The sequence below is a fragment of the Tenrec ecaudatus genome, chromosome 15, assembly GCF_050624435.1.
Source record: "Tenrec ecaudatus isolate mTenEca1 chromosome 15, mTenEca1.hap1, whole genome shotgun sequence".
Lineage (NCBI taxonomy): Eukaryota > Metazoa > Chordata > Mammalia > Afrosoricida > Tenrecidae > Tenrec > Tenrec ecaudatus.
In genome coordinates this window covers 21,701,522-21,725,083 of record NC_134544.1, presented here as the reverse complement: position 1 = coordinate 21,725,083, position 23,562 = coordinate 21,701,522, and the positions used below count along the sequence as shown (strand labels likewise).

At 41.7% G+C, this 23,562-nt stretch overlaps 1 protein-coding gene and 1 non-coding gene across 2 annotated transcripts in view; both read right to left on the bottom strand.

Annotated features, from left to right (window-relative positions):
- Positions 1 to 9,719: 9,719 nt before the first annotated feature.
- CCDC68 (coiled-coil domain containing 68) overlaps positions 9,720 to 23,562 on the bottom strand; it is a 34,016-nt gene continuing 20,173 nt past the window's right edge. Inside the window, exons 7-10 of the mRNA XM_075533166.1 lie at positions 22,781 to 22,886; positions 21,386 to 21,469; positions 15,350 to 15,426; positions 9,720 to 9,777 (exon numbers count right to left, since the gene is read on the bottom strand). Coding sequence (XP_075389281.1) covers positions 9,720 to 9,777; positions 15,350 to 15,426; positions 21,386 to 21,469; positions 22,781 to 22,886 — 325 coding nt within the window. The remainder of the gene's footprint in view (positions 9,778 to 15,349; positions 15,427 to 21,385; positions 21,470 to 22,780; positions 22,887 to 23,562) is intronic.
- On the bottom strand, positions 10,838 to 10,911 carry LOC142428371 (small nucleolar RNA SNORD81). Its single transcript, XR_012780286.1, has one exon. It is a non-coding gene; the product is annotated as a small nucleolar RNA SNORD81 (small nucleolar RNA).

Below are 23,562 nucleotides of genomic sequence, written 5' to 3'. Positions count from 1 at the left end.
ATGTCATATTCTTTCCCAATACCATAATTCAGAGTCACCAATTCTTCTTTGTTCTTCCTTATTCATGGTTCAGCTCTCATGCCTATGAGGCAATTGACAATACAATGATTTGGAATATGTACACCTTAGTGTTCAAAGCGACATCTTTGCATTTTAACACGTAAATGAAGTCTTGTGTAGGAGATTTTGGCAATTCAATACATCATTTGGTTTCTTGGCTCTTACTTCCTTGAGTATTGATTATGGATTCAAGTAAAATAAGATTCTTAACATCAATCCTTTCTTTATTGATTGTGATACTGCTTCTTGGTCCAGTTGTGAGGAACTTTGTTTCCTTTAGGTTGCAGGGTACACCATCCTGAAGGCTGTAGTCTTTGATCTTCATCAGTAAATGCTTCAGGTCCTCCTTGTTTTCAGCAAGCAAGACTGTGTCATCTCTGAAGATGCAGATTTTTAAAGAGTCTTCCTCCAATCCTGATGCTGTGCTTTCCTTCACAGACTCCAGAGTCTCCTATTATTTGCTCATCCCACAGACTCATTAGTGGTAAAACCCTAATGCTCACCTGTCCTGGAATTATACCATAGTTTATCCTTGTTTTGTTCACATGACTTTCCCTTGATCTAGGCACAGGTTCTGCAAAAGCACAATTAAGTGGCCTGGGATTTCCAATGTTAGGCATAACTTATTAGGCTCCATGCAGTGGAATGCCCTTGCACAGCCAATAAAACACGGATAAACATCTTTCTGTTGTGCTCTCCCTTCGGGCAAGATTCATCTGACATCAGTAATGACATCCCTATTCCCAAATCCCTTCTAAGCGGGTTTAAATTTCCGATAGTTATTTAGCAATGCGCTGCTCCAACCATTTTAAAATTATCCTTAGCAAAATTTTACTTGCATAAGAGATAAATCCTATTGCTGTAGAAAGCAAAGTGCCCAGAAAGAACAACTGGAGAACCGTGGATATGTCCGGAAATACTTCAGTGGCTCTGCACACACAAGACTTATAACCTCTATGTATCTCACCAGGTTAGTATCAGGCTCAAACGACAGCATCCGGCAGAGAGTAATTTATCAATTATGTTCTGTTTTATGAACATACACTGCTATCCCAAGTGAAGAACAGCCTATAAGAAACACGGTCGCTATTTAAAACATTTGTTATAGAAAGAATTATCATAACAAGAGTAAAATACCGTACTGATTCTCAGAGAGGTATTAGAAACTGCACATGAGCAGTTAATTTGAGGTCACTGTATTTGCTGGAAAAGTTTTCATGTATCTCAAATTACTGACAATAATCATTTTTATGTCCTCATATTTCTTTCAAAAAGGCCGCTTACCAACCTATACAGCATATAACTTCCTTAATATCCTTCTTGTATAATAGGGGTTGTGTGTCCATAACCTTGTAAAAGATACTTCTAACTATCAGATGGTATCTGATATTATTTAAGAAAAGTTATCTCCTGCTTTAGTTAATATGTTGAAAGTAAATGCTGTTTGGATACGATACTGAAATGTTTCCCTGTATTCCAACAATTTACATAATGTTCCTTTATTGTTAGGTTAAGAACTTTTGGTGGTTTCGTCTGTCTTCTGTACGGATCTGTTTGCATAGTGCTATAAAGGACGCGTACAACTTTCAACATGGAGTTTTTATTCTCCGTGCCCATAAATAGACCGCGGTGCCTGACACACACTGTCAGGTCACTATTGTTGTACCAAAGCTCTAGTGGCTGCAGAAATTCTAGCGTCCAATGACATTGTGGTGTCTGAGTTTGAATACTATGGTGGAGAACCATGTGCTGTGATTCTTCCTGCACACTTTTCAAATTAAAAATTGCATTTTTTAAATCAATCATCCGTGTCTTCAGAGTGACCTTATTTCTGTGCTGAAGCTGGATAGGGGGTCAGTGAGGAACTTTAAATTGGGGGGGATGGGGAACTTGAATTACAATGAAAATGATCTCCACTGGAACTATTAAACGAGAAGCAATTTGTACTCAGCCAAGTGATTTTACTCATCTTCCAGTCGTTCTCGCTTATCATTTGTTTAAATGCTGAGTCCTCCAGGAGGAATTTTATAATAAATCTGCATCACAACTTCATTAAAGTGACCAATTAATATGTTCAAATATTTTCTCATACATAGGATTTCCACATAGTGAAACTCATTTTTTCCCCAATAAAAACTGCTGAGCCTGGGAATGGTATCTCGCCAAATCTCAGACTAGAGAAAAGACCGGTGTTCAAAGCCAACTCAAGACTACAACGAAGGGGGTTCCTTGAAAATGCTCATTTGCAAAGACTGCTTCTTTCCCAGTTATTCTCCCTCCATATGTTACTTAGATAGGCTATGCCAAGATAATGATGAGTTTTTAATTTAAAGATAAACAACTATCATACTGCAAGCAAATAAATCCCTGGCACCATTCTCTCACTGCTATTTCACATAGGCAAAATCTTTTGCCCCCGTGGTCTTAAGTAATTCTGGATATGGCACCAGGGATTTGGGTCTTGATTTCCTAATGGTTTATTTGGTGCTGAGATAGTCATGGCATGTTTCACATTAACAACAGCAAGAACAGAAAGTAGGTCCTGCTGATGAGATTTCTTTCGTCATTGCTGTATTCAAGGTGAAGGTGCTGTGCTCTCTGTACCAAGGAGAATTTCATTTCTAAGATGTTTGGCCGCTTGTGGAGAAAGATTAACTATAATTAGAGTATGAGATATGTTGTTTCTTTGGACACTCATTTGAGCAACTTGCATTGTGGTTCAGGAAGCCGACACACTCATTCTAATTTGACTACAACCAAAAGGAGCCCTGCTGTTCCGGCCGGCTGGACTTTGAGCTGCTATCCACAAGGTGAGCCATTCGAAACCACCAGCCGCTTTAGAGAAGAATGATGGACAGTCTAAGGACAGTTCTACTCTGTGCTGTGGGGTCACTATCAGGTAGAATCAACTTGATGGCCGTGAGGTTTTTGTTAGTTTGTTTTTAATACGCGGATGATCGATAAAGCCCTGGTGGCACAGTGGTTAAGCACTGGGATGCTAACTGAAAAGTCAGTGGTTCCAGCTCACCAGCCACTCAAGGTGTGGCAGTCTCCTTCTTAGGTATGACAGCTTTGCAACCCCTGCGAGACAATGCTATAGGGTCCTATAGGGTCACTCTGGCTAGGAATTGACTCAACGGCAATACATTTTTGTTTGTTTTGTAGCATTGAAAACTTTTTTGACCAGAATCACTTTTCTGTAATTATCATGGCCTTGGGTCATTGTCACAGGTCTTCAAGAGAATAACTCTTTCTGGTGTAGCAGCTAAACTACAGGCGACCTCAAGCTGCCTAAATGATTCCCCAGAGAAATTGACATCTTGACCTCCTTCACCCTCCATGGCACTGAGTGCTGCTCGTGGACACAGAAATATGTGCTCTCCTTCTTCTCCCTGGTTCTCTGAGAGCAGCGGTTCTCAGCCTTCCTGATGCCGCCACCCTTGCATACAGATCCTCGTGTTGTGGTGACCGCCACCCACTCCCAACCATAAAACTAGCTTCGTTACTACTTCGTAACTGTGACTTTTTTGTTATTGTTATGAATCAGGCGATGGCTGTTGAAGGGTTGTTTGACAAACCCCTCCCCCCCAAAGGGGTCACAACCCACAGATTGAGAACCACTGTCTTAGAAGATGCCTGTATGAGATTGCTACACCAAATAGGCTGGTCATGACAAAGTGACTCAGCTGTATGCTCGACACCGGCCCTGCAAGAAGAGAAGGGCTGTCTTAGAGTTTTAAGAAAATGCAGAATAAGGAGTCGATTTGAGTTGCAACTTTGATAGTTACGCGCTATTCAGAACAATGTGAGACTGCAACCGTGGCTGGATGATCGTCAGCAAAATTTTGCTTGCATGTGATATTAATGCTATGATCCTATAATTTGAGGATTCTGTTGGGTCACCTTTCTTTAGAATGAGTACAAATATGGATCTCTTCCAGTCAGTTGACCAAGTAACTGTCTTCCAGATTTCTTGGTAAAATGAGTAAGTACACCCAAGGGCGTGAGCAGCTTGCTGAAGCACTTCAACCGGTATTCCACCAATTCCTGAGCACGTTCTTCCTGCGGGGTCTCTAACTTTAGGTCTTTGCACATTTCATCGTAGTATTTCTTGGTCTTCTAGAACTTCCCTTTAAAATGATCTGTTTGGCCCTTTAACGTCATCATTTCTTCCATTTGTCTTAGCTACTCTACGATAAAGAGGGAGTTTCAGAGACTCTTCTGACATCAACTTTGATCCATATGTCTTGTCTGTTTAATGACCTTTTCCTTTCTTCATGAATGATATTCTTGATGTTTTCCTACAGCTCATCGGGTCTTCTGCCATTAATGTTCAATGCAGCAAAGCTGTTCTTGAACTTTTCTTGAAACTCGGGTGGGATACGCTCAAGGCCATATTTTCCACCAACGTGGATAGCTGGTTCCTTCTTCAGACACTGCTCTGAGTCTGGAAGTTCTGCTAATATCCGTTCACTGATATCTGTGGGTGACCCTGCTGGTATTTGAAATACCAGTGACATCACTGTAAATATCACAGCAACAATAAAAGCCACTACGGTATAAGAAACTGGCAGGCAAGTGGTAAATTTTCCGGATACACAGCCTATACCTGCTGTTAATTTTTTCTCCCATTCTATAACTTGCTTTTTCATTTTCTTAGACATGTCTTTAAATTTTGAAGTTTTAAATTAGAATTAAATCCATGTTACCTTTTTATGGTGTTTTTAAAATACTATTTTAAAAAATTTGGTCTACTCTAATGTTTTGAAGATAATCAAATTTTTCTTATAACTTTACAATTTTAGTTATGTTTCAGCATATTATCTACTTGAGGTTAATTATTGTGTGTATTATGAGATCAACCAATGCTCATTTTATAAATACTCAGAATCTCCATCACCAAGACACTTGCTCCATTAGATTGCTTGGCATCTTTGTCTGTAACAAACTATCCACCAATATGCGGATTCTCTTTTCTTTCCAGTGATATACTTGTCTATTCTTTCACCAATATCAAGCTATGAGTATATTTTTGCATGGTAATCTCATAATAGGGAGCCCTGATAGCTTAGTGGGTTATGAATGGGGTTGGAGCCGCAAGGTCAGCAATTCAAAACCACCATCAGCTCCTTGGGAGAATGGTGAGACTTTCTACTCCCAGAAGATTTTGTCTCAGAAGCCCACAGGGGGAGTTCCACGTGGTCCTGAAGGCTTGTTATGAGTTGGTATCGCTATGGCAGTGAGGTTTTATTGTTGCTTTTCTCTTTGGAATCTGCAGCCTTGTTTAATTCTCTTATTCTTTCTAGATGTTTTGTTGGTTCACTGGAGTTTTCTTCCTCAGCAAACATGAACCGGAACAAATGGGCAGGGTCTTTTTTCTTTCCAAACTATGGATCTTTTGTTTCTTTTTCTTGCCAAAATACAGTGGCTAAAACTACAATATAGTGTTTTAAATAAATAATTAAAGCTGACATTCTTGACATTTTATAATTTAAAGAATTTTATCATTTTCAGCTAAGTTCTAATGTATCTTGGACTATAGTTGTTCATATTCTCTCCCTGAGGTCTAAAGGTTTCATAGTGGTACCCTTTTGTGTTTTTAGTATGGTTATGAAAGTTTGGGTTGATTAGAGAAACAAATCCATAGACACACATGTGTATAAGAAAGAGTTTTATATAAAACCGTAATTGTATATTGAGAACATCCCAGGCCAGTCCATAAGTCAATATTAGCCCATTTGTCTGATACCAGTCTATAAATTCCTCTTCAGACTCATGCAGCACATGCAATGATGCCAAATGCAGGAAGATCACGGGGCAGTGGGTGGAAAGTCTTGTGGTTTCAGAGGTGATGGAAGCATCTCAGCACTGGTGTGGTTCTCCATATAGCTCCTACAGTTCCAAAGTGCTGGCTTCATCAGTGTAGCTCCATGTGGCTTGTTTACAGGAATGTCTCACAGAGAGAGAGAGAGAGAGAGAGAGAGAGAGAGAGAGAGAGAGAGAGAGAGAGAGAGAGAGCGCGTGTGTGTATCTGGCCTCCAGTGAGCTATCTCCCTCATGCCTCCAAATGAGGTCATCAAGCTGTGACCTGATTGACAGGCTAAACTCCACCCCTTCACTCTTAATAGGCTCAAATTGATACCAGATTATATAACTACCACCATGATGACTTTTTTCCTCTCCTTTCACAATTAATATATCTGGATATTTACACATAGCATTAACTAGGCACCAGCATTCAGATTTATTCATTTTCTCTATTGTTTGTCTTATAATTTGCTAATTTCTGCTCTTTATTATTTATGTACTTATAGGTCTTAAATTTTTTCTATGTTGGAACCTTAGTATTTAGGTTTTTACATTCATAAGATAGACATTTAGATCTAGAAGTCTCTCACCATTTAATTAGCTGTATTTTTATAAATGTTGCTATGTTGTATTTTCATTCTCATTCAGTTCAACACGTTTTTCTAATTTCCCTTGCAAGTGCATTTTGTTGCTGTGAAGTGCCATGGAGACCCCTGTGACTTATAGCAACTCTATGTACAACAGAGCAAGACATTGCCCAGGCCAGCAACTTCTTCATAGTTGTTAAGTTTGAGCCATGGTTATAGACACTGTGTCCGTCTATCTCAGCAAGGGCCTTCCTCTCTTTCACTGCCCTTCTCCTTTAACAAACTGGATGACCTTTTCCAGGCACTGGTTTCTCCTGCTAACATGGCCAAAGCCTATGAGATGAAGTCTCTCCATCTTTGCATCTTGGGAGCATTCTAGATGTACTTCTTCTGAGACAGATATGTTTATCCTGTTATTTTATTTTAAATCCAAGAACTATTTAGAAAAATGCAACTAAATAAAACTATTTCCTATATAAAAATATTTTCATGTAAAAAGAAATGTAAACAAAAAGTTCACATAAGATGAATTAATTTTCTTTCTTTTAAGACACTTTAAAAACAAACATTTAAAAGCTATGTTATAGTCATTGTGTCCTCTGAACATTACTTCATGAAATTTTAGAACATAGGTCATCAAAATACCATAATGTTTCTTCTCCTTCTCCCACCACAATGAGATAACTCCAAAGCCCAGTTCAGACCTTCCGATTCAATATATCGATTAGTATAATTTTAAGTACAATAATTTAAACTACAAATAAACTAATATTTCTTTCCTGTGTTAACTATATAGAGTTACATCTAGACTAATTGATCTCATTCCTTATTATAACCTTTGTTCTTTTCAGAATTTTTATTTATAAACCACTTCCAAATATAAAAGCTGAAACAATAAGATTAAATGAAATAACTCTCACATCACACACAAATGATGCTACTGATGCCATTAGAAAGATATTTTTGTATTTTCAAAGTTCCGATCTTTGTAGGCTTCTGAAGCTCCTAACTCTTATTCTCTGATTTTCCACAGACCGCCTAGTTCCCCCACAGCCCTCGTGAGCAGGTCCTGTCTCTACTAGAGCCACCTGCGTCTCCCTGTTCAACAATCAGTAGGGCAAAATCAAAATAAACCCCAGCGGTGACCAACTTTGGCTTTCAAATACTTTTTTTTTCTAATAGAAATCATCCCATTGTTGGGCTAGTTGGATGAATCCATTCTAAAAGCTTAATTATTAAAGCCTGGAATGGGATTCTCAAGAAAGGGAAGCATTTCTATAGCAGGAAATGCTTCAAATCAAGTGACCAGAGAGAATGGATATTAGTAGGTCAAAAGGTACAAGTCCTTGCTTCATAACTAGCAGCGGGACAAGTGGCTAGATAGATCACTCTCCTGCTCGTCCTTTGGAAATGGGGATAAGAGCCTGGGCTCCTTTCTGAGAGCTGTTGGGGTGCTAAAGGACCCACTACAGGGAAAGTATTCCGAAGCAATCCTAGCACGGGGAAAGTATGCTGTCAATGTTATTATCAGGAATCTATACTAAATGGACGGGTCAAAACATGAAACTCACATGTATAAATAGTAATGCAGCAACTCCAAGAATTGTAGCACTTGGATGAAATTTATAAATACATTTCTCCATCTCAATTGTACATACCTTTAAAATATTTTATGGAGCCTTGGTGGTGTAGTGGTTAAGAATTGGATTGTGATCCACAAAGTGGGAAGTTCGAAACCACCAGCAGCTCTGAGAGAGAAAGATTGAATTTCTACTCCTGTAAACAGTTATAGCCTTGGAAGCTCACAGGGGGTTGCTTGCTATGAGTCCCATTGAGTCAATGGCAGTGAGTTAAATATTTTATAGCTACCAACACTGATACTTCAGAGAAGGTATGAATCATCTTTCATGAGGAGATGTATGATCCCAGGGAGAATAACCCAAAGCCTTTCTAGTTATTTAACTAAAGTATGTTCCCCTTTGCTGAGTGCCAGTAGGTTTTTATCCCTACATATTAGAGTTTGTTTTAACTCATAACAGTCACCGACCCCACCTGGAATTATGGCATGTATTCAAACTTAAGCTCACAGTCACAGAAGCACCAGCCATGACATTCTGATTCATCAATTCAGATCCTTCCTGGTTCGAATGCATGCTATGCGCATCTTTATGGAGGTCTGGGCTCACAAAATTACATGCCATGCTTCCTTGCAAATATTTTTATTCGGTTAATAATAATTAGAACATTAAAAGAAAATGCTTCACAAAAGGTTCGACTCCTTGTTCCACAATGAACAACTAGACAAGCTCACAGAGTACGGTGCCGAACCCCCAGATGTTGAGGTTTGTGGGGTGCCTGAAGCTGTCATTCTGAACCAATTCTCAACTTCAGCACAATTAAAACTCAGTCAGGAGCCCAGGTGGCATTGTCGGGTCAGTTGGACTGCTAACTACAAGGTCAGGGGATCAAACCCACCAATCAAGCTGAGGGAGAAAGATGAAGCTATCAGCTTTGCAAAGATTTACATTCTCAGAAACCCTGCTTAGAGTCGTTGTGGGCACAGTGGGTTGCTCATTAGGCTGCTACTTGCAAGGCCAGCAGTTTGAACCCACCAACCGCTCCATGGAAAGATGAGGCTTTCTACTCCCATAAAGATCTACAGTCTAAGAAACAAGGGCAGTGCTCGTCTGACCTACAGGGTGATTCAATGACTGTGAGTTTGTGTTTTTACTTTTGATGAGTCACAATCCACTCGATGGCAGTGGATATCTAAAGATTAGTCACCTGCTAGTGTACAGTGGGTCAGTTGTGCTTTTCAGCTTTGGAGAGTGATGGGTCTAGTCCAGAACAACTCATTCAAATGGGGTCAGGAAATGAACGTATGTCACAGAGAGATACTTTTTTGTGTACAAAGACCAATTTTAATGTCATTGTTGCCAACCTTAAACCAACCTTTTGAACAATACTTATGATAACAAGATAAAAACAAATAAACCTTTCAAGTGGAACCCATCTCCCACTCTGGGAAAACTTCTGGTTTCTTCACCCCGTTTAGTAAGCTTTGAAGAAAAAGTTTCCTTCTGTTAGATATGTGTTCGATTTTCTGGAATGTTGCGTTCCGGAAGAACTCGCGATGTCTCAGTGTAATTAGTTCCATGTAAATATTGACAGTGGGCCATTTCAACACACAAGGGTGGACTGTACCTCAGAGAATAAATAAGAACCACATAATGATATGTTCCAATCCAATTTTCACCACTCAGTTCATTTCCGTAGTCTAATCAGCATCAAATACGGGGAGGTGCCTTCAGTCATCAGTTCACTGTAAGAAAGATAGCACAATTATAAAAATCAAGCAATTAAACTCGAGTGATATAATTACTGCTCTATTGCCATTGCCATTTCTATTACCATCATCCTTCCCCATCTCAACCTGTAGATTCTGTCTCAGTGATCGCAACTAATTGATTGATTCTGACCAAATCTGCATGAGATAAATAGCACCACATCACTGTTGTAGATGTTTTTATTGTTGCATGTCATTAAGCTGGTCCCGACTCATAGCAACCCTGTAGGACAGTGTAGAACTGCCCCATACTGTGTTCTGGATTCCTAACTTTTTTGAGAGCTGACTCCAGGGCTTTCTCCCATAGAACCGTTGGGTTCGTTTGAACTGCTGATTCTTCTGTTAGTAGCCGAGTGCTTACCTTGACCATACCAGGGCCCCCTTGCAGCACTTCCTGGTGAGTGTTGCCTTCGAGCAGTTTGAATTGACCCAATGACAGTGAGTGAGTTGGAATAGGACAAGGACGAGGAACAGAGACAAGAAATCTCTTTTTTAGGCCTGGCCTTCAGTTGATCCCATGTAGACAGCATCTGAGACAGAAATGGAGCGGAGACAGAACCCAACAATCTACATGGTCTGCCCCTTCGGATGCTTCAGTTTGGTGGGTTTCTCTGACCTTTCATGTGCCTATAGTATTAAAAAATATGTATATCTGTGTGAGGAGTTCTGGTGGCCTAGTGGTTACTCATTGGGCTGTTAACTTCAAGATCAGCAGTTCAAAACCACCAACTGTTCCTAGGAGGAAAGATGAGACTTTCTACTCCTGTAAATAATCTTGGAAACCCACAATGGCAGTTCCACCTTGTTCCAAAGGATCACCAAGAGTCAGAATTCACTTGGTAGCAGTGAGTTTGGTTTGGAGATATATGTGTGTTGTACACAAAAGTATGGCAGGGGGGGGTGACAATACATTTTTGTTTTATATGAATTTTAAAAAACTCTTCCGGTTTAATCTTATTCCATAAGCACTCATCCAGCTATCTGCAAAGCAAAGATCTTGGTTTGGTTATATATCCAGATTTCAGGTTGGTGTACACAGAATATCAGATCCTGTTATCATCAGGGAACTGGTGAGAGAGGTCACGTTGGGGTGGACCATCATATATTGTGTATATCTTATCATATATTGGGTATATATGGGTATACCTTAACAAGAAGACCTCTAATGGCGAGCAAACCACTTGTTCTAGTTTTCATCTGAAGACACACCCCTCTGTTCAAATGCTCCAAGAAAGTGAAGTCTCCCTATTGATACTTTCTCAACAAAAGCTGTGCCTCATGAGTTATTGAAGACACAGTTTAAGCTTAACTTTTAAATATGCATATATATTTTTAAATCATTTTATTGGGAACTCATACAAAACTCTCATCACGATCCACACATCCACCCACTGTGTCAGCACATTTGTACATTTGTTGCCATCATCATTCTCAAAACATTTGCCTTCTACTTGAGCCCTTGGCATCAGCTCATTTTCCCTCCCTCCCCACCCCCCACTGCCTCATGAACCCTTGATAATTTATAAATTATTATAATTTTGTCATGTCTTACACTGCCCTATGTCTCCTTTCACTCACTACTTTTATGTTGTCTGTCCCCCAGGGAGGGGGTTATATGTAGATCTTTGTGATCAGTTCCCCCTTTCTACTCCACCTTCCTTCCATCCACCCTGTATCACCATACTCACCACTGGTAGAGAAGGGATTATGTGTCCTGGATTCCCTGCATTTCCAGTTCCTATCTGCACCAGTGTACAACCTCTGGTCTAGCCAGAATTGTAAGGTAGAATTTGGATCATGATTGTGAGGGTGGGGGAGAAGGAAGCATTTAAGAACTAGAGGAAAATTGTATGTTTCATCATTGCTTCACTGCACCTTGACTGGCTTGTCTCCTCCTCATGACACTTCTGTAAGGGATGTCCAGTTGCCTACAAGATGGGCTTTGAGTCCCCACTCTGTACTGCCCCTTATTCTCAATGATACGATTTTTTTTTGTTCCTTGATACCTGATACCTGATCTCTTTGACACCTTGTGATCACACAGGCTGATGCGCTTCTTCCATGTGGGCTTTGTTGCTTCTCAGCTAGATGGCCACTTGTTTACCTTCAAGCATTTAAGACCCCAGATGCTATATCTTTTGATAGCCAGGCACCATCAGCTTTCCTCACCATATTTGCTTATGCACCTACTTTGTCTTCAGTGATTGCATCGGGAAGGTGAACATCATGGAATGCCAGTTTAATAGAACAAAGTGTTCTTGCATTCAGGGAGTGCTTTCGTGGAGGCCCAATGTCCATCTGCAACCTTAATACTAAACCTATAAATATATGCACATAGATCTATTTCCCCATCACCATAAATATACATATGTTTTTGCCTTAACAGCTGCTCTAATTCTTCACTAGTATTCGAATTTCATTTTTCAGAGTTTCCAACCCATAGTTTGCTCAAAGCTATCAGTTGGCCATATTTCTTTCATATTACAAATATGAGACCTACCTTGGCATCATTAGCATATTACTAAAATAAGTAAATAAAGGGGGGATAGGTGGTTAATCCATTCAGTTTGCAAATTCCAATGAAGACATTTCTCCCTGTGACCTTTCTTGATTCAAAGGGAGAAGAAAAGTCTCTAAACTCAGTAGACTTTTAACTTTTAATCAGTTGCAGGTAAAGAACCAGTCCTAAAAGTCATCCTCTCTACTGTACTCCCTCTTAGAGTCTGGGGATTCAATGCCGGATGAGTCACAATATCAAGACAATCAGTTGCCCCTTCATCTTCCACATTTTGACCTCATCTGGCCAAAGTCAAAGCAGCAGAAGCTGGCCATGGTGTATCAGGATGGAGGGAGCAAAAACTGAGCCTCCCAAATTACTCGGGAAGTCACTCTTGTTCTCAATTCCACACCCTTTGTTTCTCCCCATTTTGAAGTGACCCTACTTCTCTCCCTGCCTCTGAAATGTAAGTGCTTCACCCTCTCCGTGGAGACTTCTGCCGCTTCATTTCTTTTCCTTTTAGCAGTTTCCAGGCTAGTCGCCAGCCTGGTGGCAACTTAGTGTCTGGAGCCCAAACATTTGGGAGAATCGAATGGTTTCATCCTCAGTGTCAACTTCTATGTATCATTAGCAAAGTGAGCCACTGAGGCAGGCAGTCTTAAAGAAGGCAGTGAATCCCTCTGAATTCCTAGACAGCTGCTGATCGTGGTGATATTGAGCCCCCATTGCAGCTCGAAACTGGAGAGATGCAGAAAATGGGGTGCTGCTCAGGAGGGTCAGACAGGAAGAATTCAAATGTGCTAAGAACAGGGAGTTTTAAACCACTTAAAAATGATACACATAATTATAAGTTTATTTAAAGCAATAATTTGATAGAGTATTATGGAAATGAGATTGGATCCCAGGTGTCCTTTTTTACATTTTGCCATTTCATATTTTGTTAAAAATTTTAAATGACTTTAGATGGTTTCAACCATCATTTCGACCAATTTTGTTGGTCATTATCATTGCTTCAATGTATTCATCATCAGGTAGTTTTAAGAAAACACACTGTTCTTATCAGGTATTCTGTTCCTGTAAAGATTTAGTCTTGGAAACCAGCAGGGGTAGTTCTATCTGTTTTATATGGTCGTGATGAGTCAAAATCAACTTGATGGAGGCGAGTTTCTCCCCACTACCACCCCCTTCACCTTTTAATGTAATTAATTAATTAGTTAGTTATTTTTGGTTTGTCCTTAGCAATGCTGGAATTGATCAGAAATTCGACCAGCGATTGATGCCCTCATGATGTTGGGTTGTTATTAGGTACTGTCGAGTTGATTCAGACTCAAAGTGACCCCCGTGGGAGAACAGAGCTGCCCCATCAGATTTTCTGGGCTCGATGCTTGACTGGGACAGATCACCAGCTCTTTCTCCCCAGGAGCCACTAGTGGGTTCAGACGTGCAGTCTTAGCCTTGGCAACCAGGTGCTTAACTGCTGTGCTGCCAGGACTCCTTGGCTTCAGAGGCAGAAACAGAAATGTAGGCCACTAAAAAGAATCCGTGATTTAAATTATCCATTAGTGCAATACATAATCTGAGCAATAGAAGGCCAGGGACAATGGAAAGATGATTGGCCATGTTTGCAAGAAGTGTTAGAGATGAACTCAGACCTGTTTTAGTGTCATGAAGAAGGCAAAAGGTCCTAAGGGTATCCCCTCATGGCATGAGTAAGCATTGATGTGCCAGGCTTTGAAGATTCAATGGAAAACATGAGTAAAGCATTTCCTCTCTTCAAAGAGTTTCTTCTTTTTTTCCAGAGAGAGACAGTAAACAAATAGTTATACCACAGTTATTTAATCATAATTATGGGAAGCGGGAGCTCTGAGAATCTATAACCAAGGACTTGGATGTACTCCCAGGAGCACGGAAGGCTGCTCTGTGGAGGTGAAACCTACGAGCTACCATGAATTAGCGCTAGCAGCCTAGGCTGGATCGGGACTCAAAGAACAAAGAAGCTCAATCCCATGAAGCAAGAGAAAGATGAGGTCGCAGGAAGAAACGGAGGGGCACTATAATTCAGATAACTCCAGGAAGGTTTGTCAAAGGGACACTCGACAAAGTTGTGGACATAGAGTAAGAAAATCACAGGGTTCTTATACTTACTAAGGCTTGAGGATACCTGGCATTGGCACTCCAGGGGTTTCATGTACCATGACACCCTCAGAACCAACTACAGGAGACCTGGAGTTGTAAGAGAGCCCTGCTGCTCCACAGGAGAAGACGAGGCTTTTGGCTCCCATCAAAAGTAATCATCTTGAATACCCACAGGGGCAGCTCTGCTCTGCCCTAGAGGGTGGCTGCGAGTTGGCATGGATTTGATGGTAGTGAGTTGGATTTTTGTTTTGTTTTTGACCAACTACAGCATCAGTCTCTAGAGGATGTTCCTTGAATAATTGCTGAATACATGACTTGTGAGCTGATGAGACTCAGAACACAAATGAAAAATTCCATTTCAAGGAAGAGAAGTTATGCCTCCTATAAAACTTAGTGTCCTTTCAAAACTTTGAAATGTTCAGCATACTGTTCCGTTCATTCAATTGTACCCAACGACATCAATCTAGACAAACTTAAGGATGATTGGTAACAGACAATGAGAAACCTCTCTATCAAAATCAAGTCAAGAACCCTGCTGACCACTGGGAAAATCAATTCCATTGGCATTATGTGGCAGTGTGTGTATGAGGTGAGCCACAGAATGTAGAAGAGCTAAAACTAATCTGTCATCTAAAATATCTGTTAACCAGGAAAGGGAAAAAAATTAATTCAACTCAGCCTGACATTACCATGTACTTACCATACACTGCCCACAGAATAAAAGATCCTTCCAATAAAAGAAATAGAGAAAGATATCCTACCCCCACCTCCTTACAAATAATTTAAGGCTAGTCATAATCTCATTCATATTGAATTCTTTTAAGTGGAATGAGTGTCAAGTATACTAATACAATGGAGGTGGTAAAGGCATATGAGAAGCTTGGGGGGTGGGGGGTACGCGCAGGAAGATCTTACCATGTAGACACTGCCTTAGAGACTGTTGGCCTAGGCGTCTCAGACCAGATTGCCACCTTGTTCTTTAGTTCTTTATTCTAAAATTGAAAAAAAAACAATCATTTCAGGGATGAGATAGTACAACTGCTGGCCCCACCTGTCCCTGTCCTATGCAACCCATCACCAGCACCACCATGTGGAGAATAAGGTTGATGTCACAGGCACTCTTTCCAAACCCAGAAATCGTTTATTGAGAGTCACGAAATAGAACCTGTGCAGATCAGGATGATTTTTCAGATACTCTGCAAAAGCATACGTTTCCGAGATTAAGGCACTCAAGTTTAGCATTCTAATTTAACCTCTGAAATTCAACAGCTGAACTACGCTTGGTTTGCCAGCTTCTTTCCTATCAATAGTTGCCAAGCACTTTCGTCATGACACCCATGGCATTGGTTACTTATTTCTCTCTTTCTTGCCTGTCAGTACCAGCACCATCTCTCCTGTACCACACTGTTCATGGGACCTTTAGCCTGAACATGCCCCCAATGACTTAAATTCATCATCCCTATGTTTTTGTTGGGTGCTAACAGGTCAAGTCCAACACACAGCCACCCCAGGGTACAGAGTAGAACAGCACCATAGGATTATCAACCTGTAATATTTGACAAAATAGGCAGAGCACCCATCCTGTCTCCCTTGAAGTTACCGCAGGAGCTAGAACCACCCACTTTTTGGTTAACAGCCGAGTGCTTAAATGTTTGCACTCCCAGAGCGACTGATCATCCCTATCTTTCAGGGGAAGAATCCACCCTGCCAATCCTGTATATGTTCCTGGAAGGAACAAATAAAATATCATAACTCATAATAGTGTAAATCTAGAAGCCATCTTAACATTATGAGAATGCAATGGATGAAATCATGAAACATTACTGTCTGAGTTCTTAAGTATGGATCCTGCTATCTATTTACTAGCTGTGTGACCCTGTTTAGGTAACTTAACATCGCTGGGATTATATCTTCCCATCTGCATAACAGATATTAGAATAGTGTCTACTTCATAGGTCCTGAGCTAAAGCATCCAGTTTAGCACCTGGGACAAATTTTAAGTCTTAAAGGCAGCTTTCAATGATTTTTTCTGATGCAAATACAAGGATGCTGCAAACCTTTTGAAGCCCCCTCATACTATTTGTATAATCAAAGTCATAGGAAGTCCCAAAGATGCTCAGTACACAACATCTTGTTCATGGCAGAGACTTTGAGTCTCATACAATAAAGAAGTTCATTTGCCACATCTGGAAAGGACTGAGCCCAAGGTTGAGTTACCAGAGTTCCTCAAAGGGTAGGCCTGAGGCACTAGCTGCAGCGTGAGGACCACGGGTGAGCTTCCAGCTTTCAGAGAGCAGCAATTCACTATCTCTGTTCCTTTTTTGAAAAATCATTTTATTGGGGACTCCTTCAATTCTTATCACAATCCATACATCCATCCATTGTGTCAAGCACATATGTACATTTGTTGCCATCATCATTCTCAGAACCTTTGCCTTCTACTTGAGCCCTTAATACTGGCTGTTCATTTTCCCCCTCCCTCCCCACTCCCCCCTACCTCATGAACCCTTCATCATTCATAAATTATTATTATTTTGTCATATGTGACACTGTGCGACATCTCCCCCTGCCCTCTTCTCTGCTGTCCATCCCCCAGGGAGGACACTATACATCGATTCTTGTAATCGGTTCCCCATTTCTACCCCACATTCCCTCCACCCTCCAGGCATCGTGACTCTCACCACTGGTCCTGAAAGAGTCATCTGTCCTGGATTTAGCAACTACAGACATAGCAACCCATCTAATTTTCTATGACTCTACTGCTGGCTTGGAGAAAGTAACACTGCACTGGATGGTGTGCAGAAAGAGGCATTGACATGTTGTTGGAAAGTGAGGAAGTTAGTACATTGGAGTGCAGACTTTTGACAGGCTTCATTGGGCACTCTCTCCTCTGATAGGGAAGCAATTTATGTAAATTCTATTGCTATGCACATTTCAAACAAGAAAAGGCAGGTGAGGCTCTACTCTAATAGACCAAGCTCTGGTTACCTCCAGGTAATAAATGCAGCACTGAGATGCCAACATGCGGGTTTTTTATGAACCTGATTCCAAGGTCAATGTCTTTTCTCTGTACGATGTCAGTCCAGCCTGCTCTTGTTCCAGGGAGCCCTGGTGGCACAGCGATCAAGCACTTGGCTACTAATGGAAAGGTTGGTAGTTTGAATAACTCTAGTGTCTCCATGGGGGAAAGGATCTGGCTCTCTGCTCCTGTAAGGATGACTGTCTAAAACCCACTGTTACAAGAGATGGCTGTGAGTCTAAAGGACTCTGTGGCACCTAACAATAACCATCTCTTAGTACAAATAGGAAAACTTTGAGGCTCCAGGTGATAGAATCAGTGATATCTGAAGGGATCCAAAAACCAAAATCTCAGTGCCATCGAGTCAATGCTGACTCATAGTGGTCCCCTGTAGACTTCTGAGACTGTAACTGTTTGACAGGAGTAGAAAGCCCAGTCTTTCTCCCGGGGAGCTGCTGGTGGTCTCGACCTGCTTATCATGCAGATTGAACCCCAATGCATAACCCACATGTGGATCAAAGCCCAATGCATCTTGAAGGGATCCCAGGAATAAGAAATAAGGAACAGAAGAAAGCAAAATTCAGGAAACTGTAATCGTTCACCCGTCTATTCAACTCTGCAGCCGCACTTGAATTGGGTTCCTGTTTGTCCCCAGCACAGAGCTGGGCAGAGGGGAGGTGAAGTTGAACAAGATGCAAGTACAGCATCTTCTCTTTCAGAGTACAGGTTGCACACTAGAGTAAAGGTGCTAAAACAAAATATGAACACTAAAAATAAAGTCTAAGCCATTCAAGAGGTGAATCAGGCTGTCGTGGTTGTTAAGCACTGTCAAATCAGTTACAAGTCACAGCGGCCCTGTGGACAAGAGCAGGAAACACTGCCTGGTCTGGGGTGACTTCTACATTGTCATTGTGTTGAAGTTCATTGTTGCAGGTACTGGGTCAATTCATCTCCTTGACAGCCTTCCTCTTTTGTGATGATGTCCTTTTCCAGGGACTGGTTCCTACTGATAACATGTCCAAAGTACGTGAGACAAAATCTCGCCACCTGGCCACTAATGCACATTCTGGCCACACTTCTTCCAAAATAGATTGATTTGTTTCTTCTTCCAGCAGTCCACAATAATTTCAATATTTATTGCCAACACCATAATTCAAGTGCATGGATTCTTCTGCCGTCGTCTTTATCCATTGCCTGACTCTCACATGCATGTGAGGCCTTTGGAAAGACCCTGACTTCGGTCAGGTGCACTTTCATCCTCCGTGACCTCCTTGTTCCTCAAGCCTCTAAGGGAGTCTTATGGCTCAGATTTATCTCACGCAATCATGCTTAAGGCGGTGATAATGAATAACTAGATAAAAGGTATACACAGATATCTGTGTAACTGGAAATAATTTGGGCCGTTTCACAGAGTACACATTTACATGGGATCTTGATGACAAGGTGAAATGGCCTGGGTGGGAAAAAAGAGGAAAAACAGAACTACATCGAGGGTCCCTGAAGTGTGAGTCCAGGGGCAGCTGCCTCAACATCAGCATCCTTTGGAACCAACAGCACAAGCATCAGCTGAAGCTTGAATAAATGCAAAGCTTTAGTCCCAAATCCAGACCTACTGAGTCAGAGATCAAAAGGTCCAGTAGATGCTGTTTTAACAAGCTCGCCAGATCCCTCCGATGCCGCCTCAAATTGGAGAACCAAGGCAGTGACTTTCAGTCTTTGGGTGCCTTCCATTTGCCATTAGCGCTTTAGAGTCTCCTGAAGCCAGGTCTCATCCCCAGAGATTCTGCTTCAGTTGTTTGTAGTTTGGGCACCAGAGCTTTCACACCCACTCTTGGGGGTGATGGTGGGGAGGTTGCGGGGAGGTGGCGCTCTGACCACAATGAGTGCAAGAAAGAAGCAAAGATTCTAAATTGATTGTGGCGGTGATTGTGCAACTCTCTTTAATATAACAGAACAATTGAGTTGTATGATAGTTGAAATATGCGCCAATAAAACTCAAGAACAAAATCAAAACCAAAACTCACAGAGGACTGTAACGGGTGGCTGAGAAGCACAGACACTTGGGGAGGAGAGCAGAGTCAGGAAGCCGGTGTGTCTTGGCTTAGCCCTTGGTGTCTTCACACATATTCATATCGAGTAATAACTGAAAACAAAGCCAATGTCTTGGGGTACATTATCATTTCACTGTGATATTTCAAGAGCCACTTGAGGCAGCTAAGTCCAATCAAGAAGTGTTTCTCAAAATTGGTCAATTGGTAATAAATGCATCCTTGGGATAATAGAGATAAATGTGGTAGACCCTCAAACAAATGGCAGGCACATAAAATAGGTCAACTCCCTAACTGCGGAAAACTCCCTCCACGCCACTTTCAAGATCAGGCTTCACTTCTAAACACACTGCTAGAGGGCAGCTAACATTGAACTACACATATTCTCTGGCTGGACAATAACCTAGAATCTGCTTGCATTTTCCCCACCAAATCAAACCTTAGTTCATTGAGTTGTCAATGATCCAAAAACATTTACGTGTTATCACGATAGACTATTTCACTTATTCGGACTTGGATGATCCCTGTAGTTCCTTGATCAAATCTGGATATTTATTCTCGATTCAGGACCCCTGGGGTGCGATGGACAGGCACTCAACAGCTGACCCACAGGTTACCTCTAGCTGCCATCAGTCCAGGCTGACTCATTGCTACCTGATGAGAAGGATGAGGCTTTCTACTTCCTGAAGAGTTACAGTCTTGAAAACTCACAGGAGTAGTTCTAGCCCGTCCTATAGGATCCCCATGAGCCCACGGGTAGGTAGTTCAAGCCGACCAACTGCCCCAGGGAGAAAATCCCTGGAAATCGTCCCCCTGCCAGAGAATCGCCTAGAAAAGCCAATGCGACCATTCTGCTCCATCACCTGGGATCACTAGGAGACAACACAACACAGCATCCTTGCTTCAGGGACTGATTTAATTTTTCCTACAACGAGAACAGCTAGTTCAAGCAAACACAAATGCTTCATTATGTGAGGAAGGTATCAGTGTTATTTTAAAAATTTAACACAAGAATTTGATTCAATTGTTAGTCTACAATGTATGTATCATGGCCAGAATATATGTGCCACGATGACAACTTTCTCTGAGGATAATTTGATAATTTGTCGACAGAGTTTTGGAAAAGTGTCTGATTCATGCACACTTCCTCTTATCTCATCCCACTCTTGAGATTAACATAAATTGTTAAGGAAGATGGTGGTTATAGAAAGTAGAATCATTTTCTAAGTCTGTAAAATGGACTGATTTCTAAAGATGCATTTCCATATGGGCAGAGGACAGAAATGCATGAGATAAGAGATCAACATCAGAAACTGTAAATGAAGATGGAGAAAGAAAGTAGAAAGAAAATGTTGGAAAATGATGATGGCAACATTTATACAAATGTGCTCGACACAGTGGATGGATGCCTGGATTGTGATAAAAGCAGTATGAGCTCCCAATAAAGTGATTTTTTAAAAGATGGTGAAAGATAAGCAGAAGTAGGAAGAAACTTAAATTATTTTGTAATTTGTTAGGCAGACATTTCCTGATGATGTCCAAAAGAGATCTGAAAATCATAAAAGTTAAAAAAGAAGGATGCAGTTAAAGGAGTCCAAGTTAGTCCCACACGGGATGAGGTGCAAACCTGACAGGATGGGAATAATACACCACGGATGCATTCCCACACACACCCTCATTGTTAAACATTCACACATTTGTAAAAGCCTACACTCATACAAACATGTTTCCACCTACTTGTGCAAGCACCTTAACATTCCCACACACGAAGACATTCATATACACACATGCACATTTGTAAACACACAGAGGGCAGATTCACACATGCGCACATACATATACACTCACAGTGGTTCTGATATGTACAGCCAGCATTGGCCTCACCTGAGCTTCAAGAACGTTTATTTTTTCCTTCAGATTTTCAATTCTTTTATCTTGCTCATTTACACATTTTTTCAACCCTTCCATCTACGAATTAGGAGACACAATTGAGGAAATCACGTCAGGCAACAGGTGTGCATGCATCTGAGGAAAAACAATATGTTAAAGGAGAGAATGGAAAGCCCAACGCTTCAGCACACTCAGCATGCTACAGAAAATAGCAAGCCTCAGATCGGCACCTGGGCACAGGCGCACTCAGACAACTCTGTTATCCATTTGGCTCTTGGGAGAGTCTGCTGAAACCACATCCAGGAGGAGGGCACCCTGTGGACAGCGGCACTTTCATCCTTCTCTTTCTCAGTTATGTCACATTTTCATCTTGCCGCTACCGCTGCCTGCAGGTAGATGTGCTGGAAGGCCAGGGCCTGGCCTGTGGAGGCTTCCTGGAACCATTGATCCACCCGAGGCAGAGCAATGAAAGCCTGCTTCCTTTGGAAGCCAAACATCTGCCAAGAGAAGGTCCAGTCGGGAGACAGAGGGATGGTGACCAGAGTGGGCCAGGAAGAATGGCGATCCATGTATTCTGAGGCCAGGGCTGCCACCGCCCCGCTCTATCGTGGGAACAATCTGGATCTTAGTTTCTAATCCACACAGTGTGAGTGTGCCATGCCACCAAAGTCCCTTCTGGCTCTCAAATCCCGGGGCTCAGTTCTTTGGCCCTTTGATGAGAACATAGCCAAGGAGTTCTGAAACTGCATTCACATCCAGAATGGATTAGAATTAGGTCTGAAGCTTCCCCTTGGAAACAAACTTTAGGTAGCCAAAAAAAAAAAAAATAAATGGAGATTTTATTTTAAATCTAAATCAGATCTTCAGAGCCAGATCAATATATATATCTTAAAGTAGATCTTAAATATTCATATGGTCTATCATCTAACTGGCTGCTACCACAGTTTCCTCTTCTTTATCACCTGCCAATATGTCTCCCGGAGTAGAGCCAGGCTTAACTGCTTGGCCCAAACCATCTTCTAAATAAATTTACTGTTTATGAGGTTATGGAAACCTTATTTCCCTTCTGAACGTGCCAAATCCCTGCTCTACAAGATCTGCTAAGGAATAGCATGCATTTTTCTAGTTCAGAACCCTTTAGAAATAAGGAAAACCCCAAAGAGCCGTAAAACCCAATTTCATCAAGTAGCTTCATTGAGAACCTTCCAGGTGCTGGCATTTAGACAAGAGAGGGTATTGAAGACAGAGCCACGTTGCAGGTGAAACAAAGAGGTTATGTCAGCGGGGAGGACAATCTCATTACTTCTGACGTCCAGACAAGCCACTTGTGCTTGGTCTTCATCGTGAAAACATCCCATCTACTGGAGAAAGAGACTTGATTAATCTGACCTCCTGGATGACGCTGCGCAGGTTCTGATGTTGGGAGTGAATCACAAACTGCAGATGAGAGATCTGCTCCTGCAGAGTGGAAATCTCCATTTGAAGATCCTGGCAACTAGGAGTGCAGAGGGGGTAAAAGAAAAAAAAGTAAAAAGAAAATTTACTAGCGAGTTACCCAGTACCTTCTGACTGTGTGCAGCCAGACCCTTCCCAGCACAGGGCACTGCTTCAGCCCCCTCCAAGGGGGTGGGGGGAGGGGTGGGGCTGAGTATCCAGGGGCGGGGCTTGGAACTCTTAGAAGAGGAAGAGTTCTCCTCTAAGGATCCAAACAACCCACTGCCATCAAGTTAATTCCAGCTCATAGCAACCCTAGAAGGCAGAGTGGAACTCCACTGAGTTTCCAACACTGTAAATGTGTACAGGAGTAGAAAGCCTCACCATTCTCCCACCCGAAGGGCTAGTGGGTTTGAACCTCTTACCTAGTGATTAGGGGTCTCACCCTTAACCCACAGCCTCACCAGGGCTCCTCCCTTAGAGGACAGGAGAGCTGGAACACAGAGAAGGGATGGAGAAGCTGGGGAGGCTCTGGGCAGATACCTTGAGGACAGGAAGGATCATAACATCACAGTGGCCAAGCAACAATCTGCCCAAACACTGATTCTACAAGTCAAAATTGCTCCCGGGAAAGGGGGAAAGGACAGTGATGATCTGCGCATCGATTCAGCCCAGGACTTCTCTGGAACATAATGAATGGCATTCAGGATAGTTGGCAGAGGCAGAGGTACCTCTAA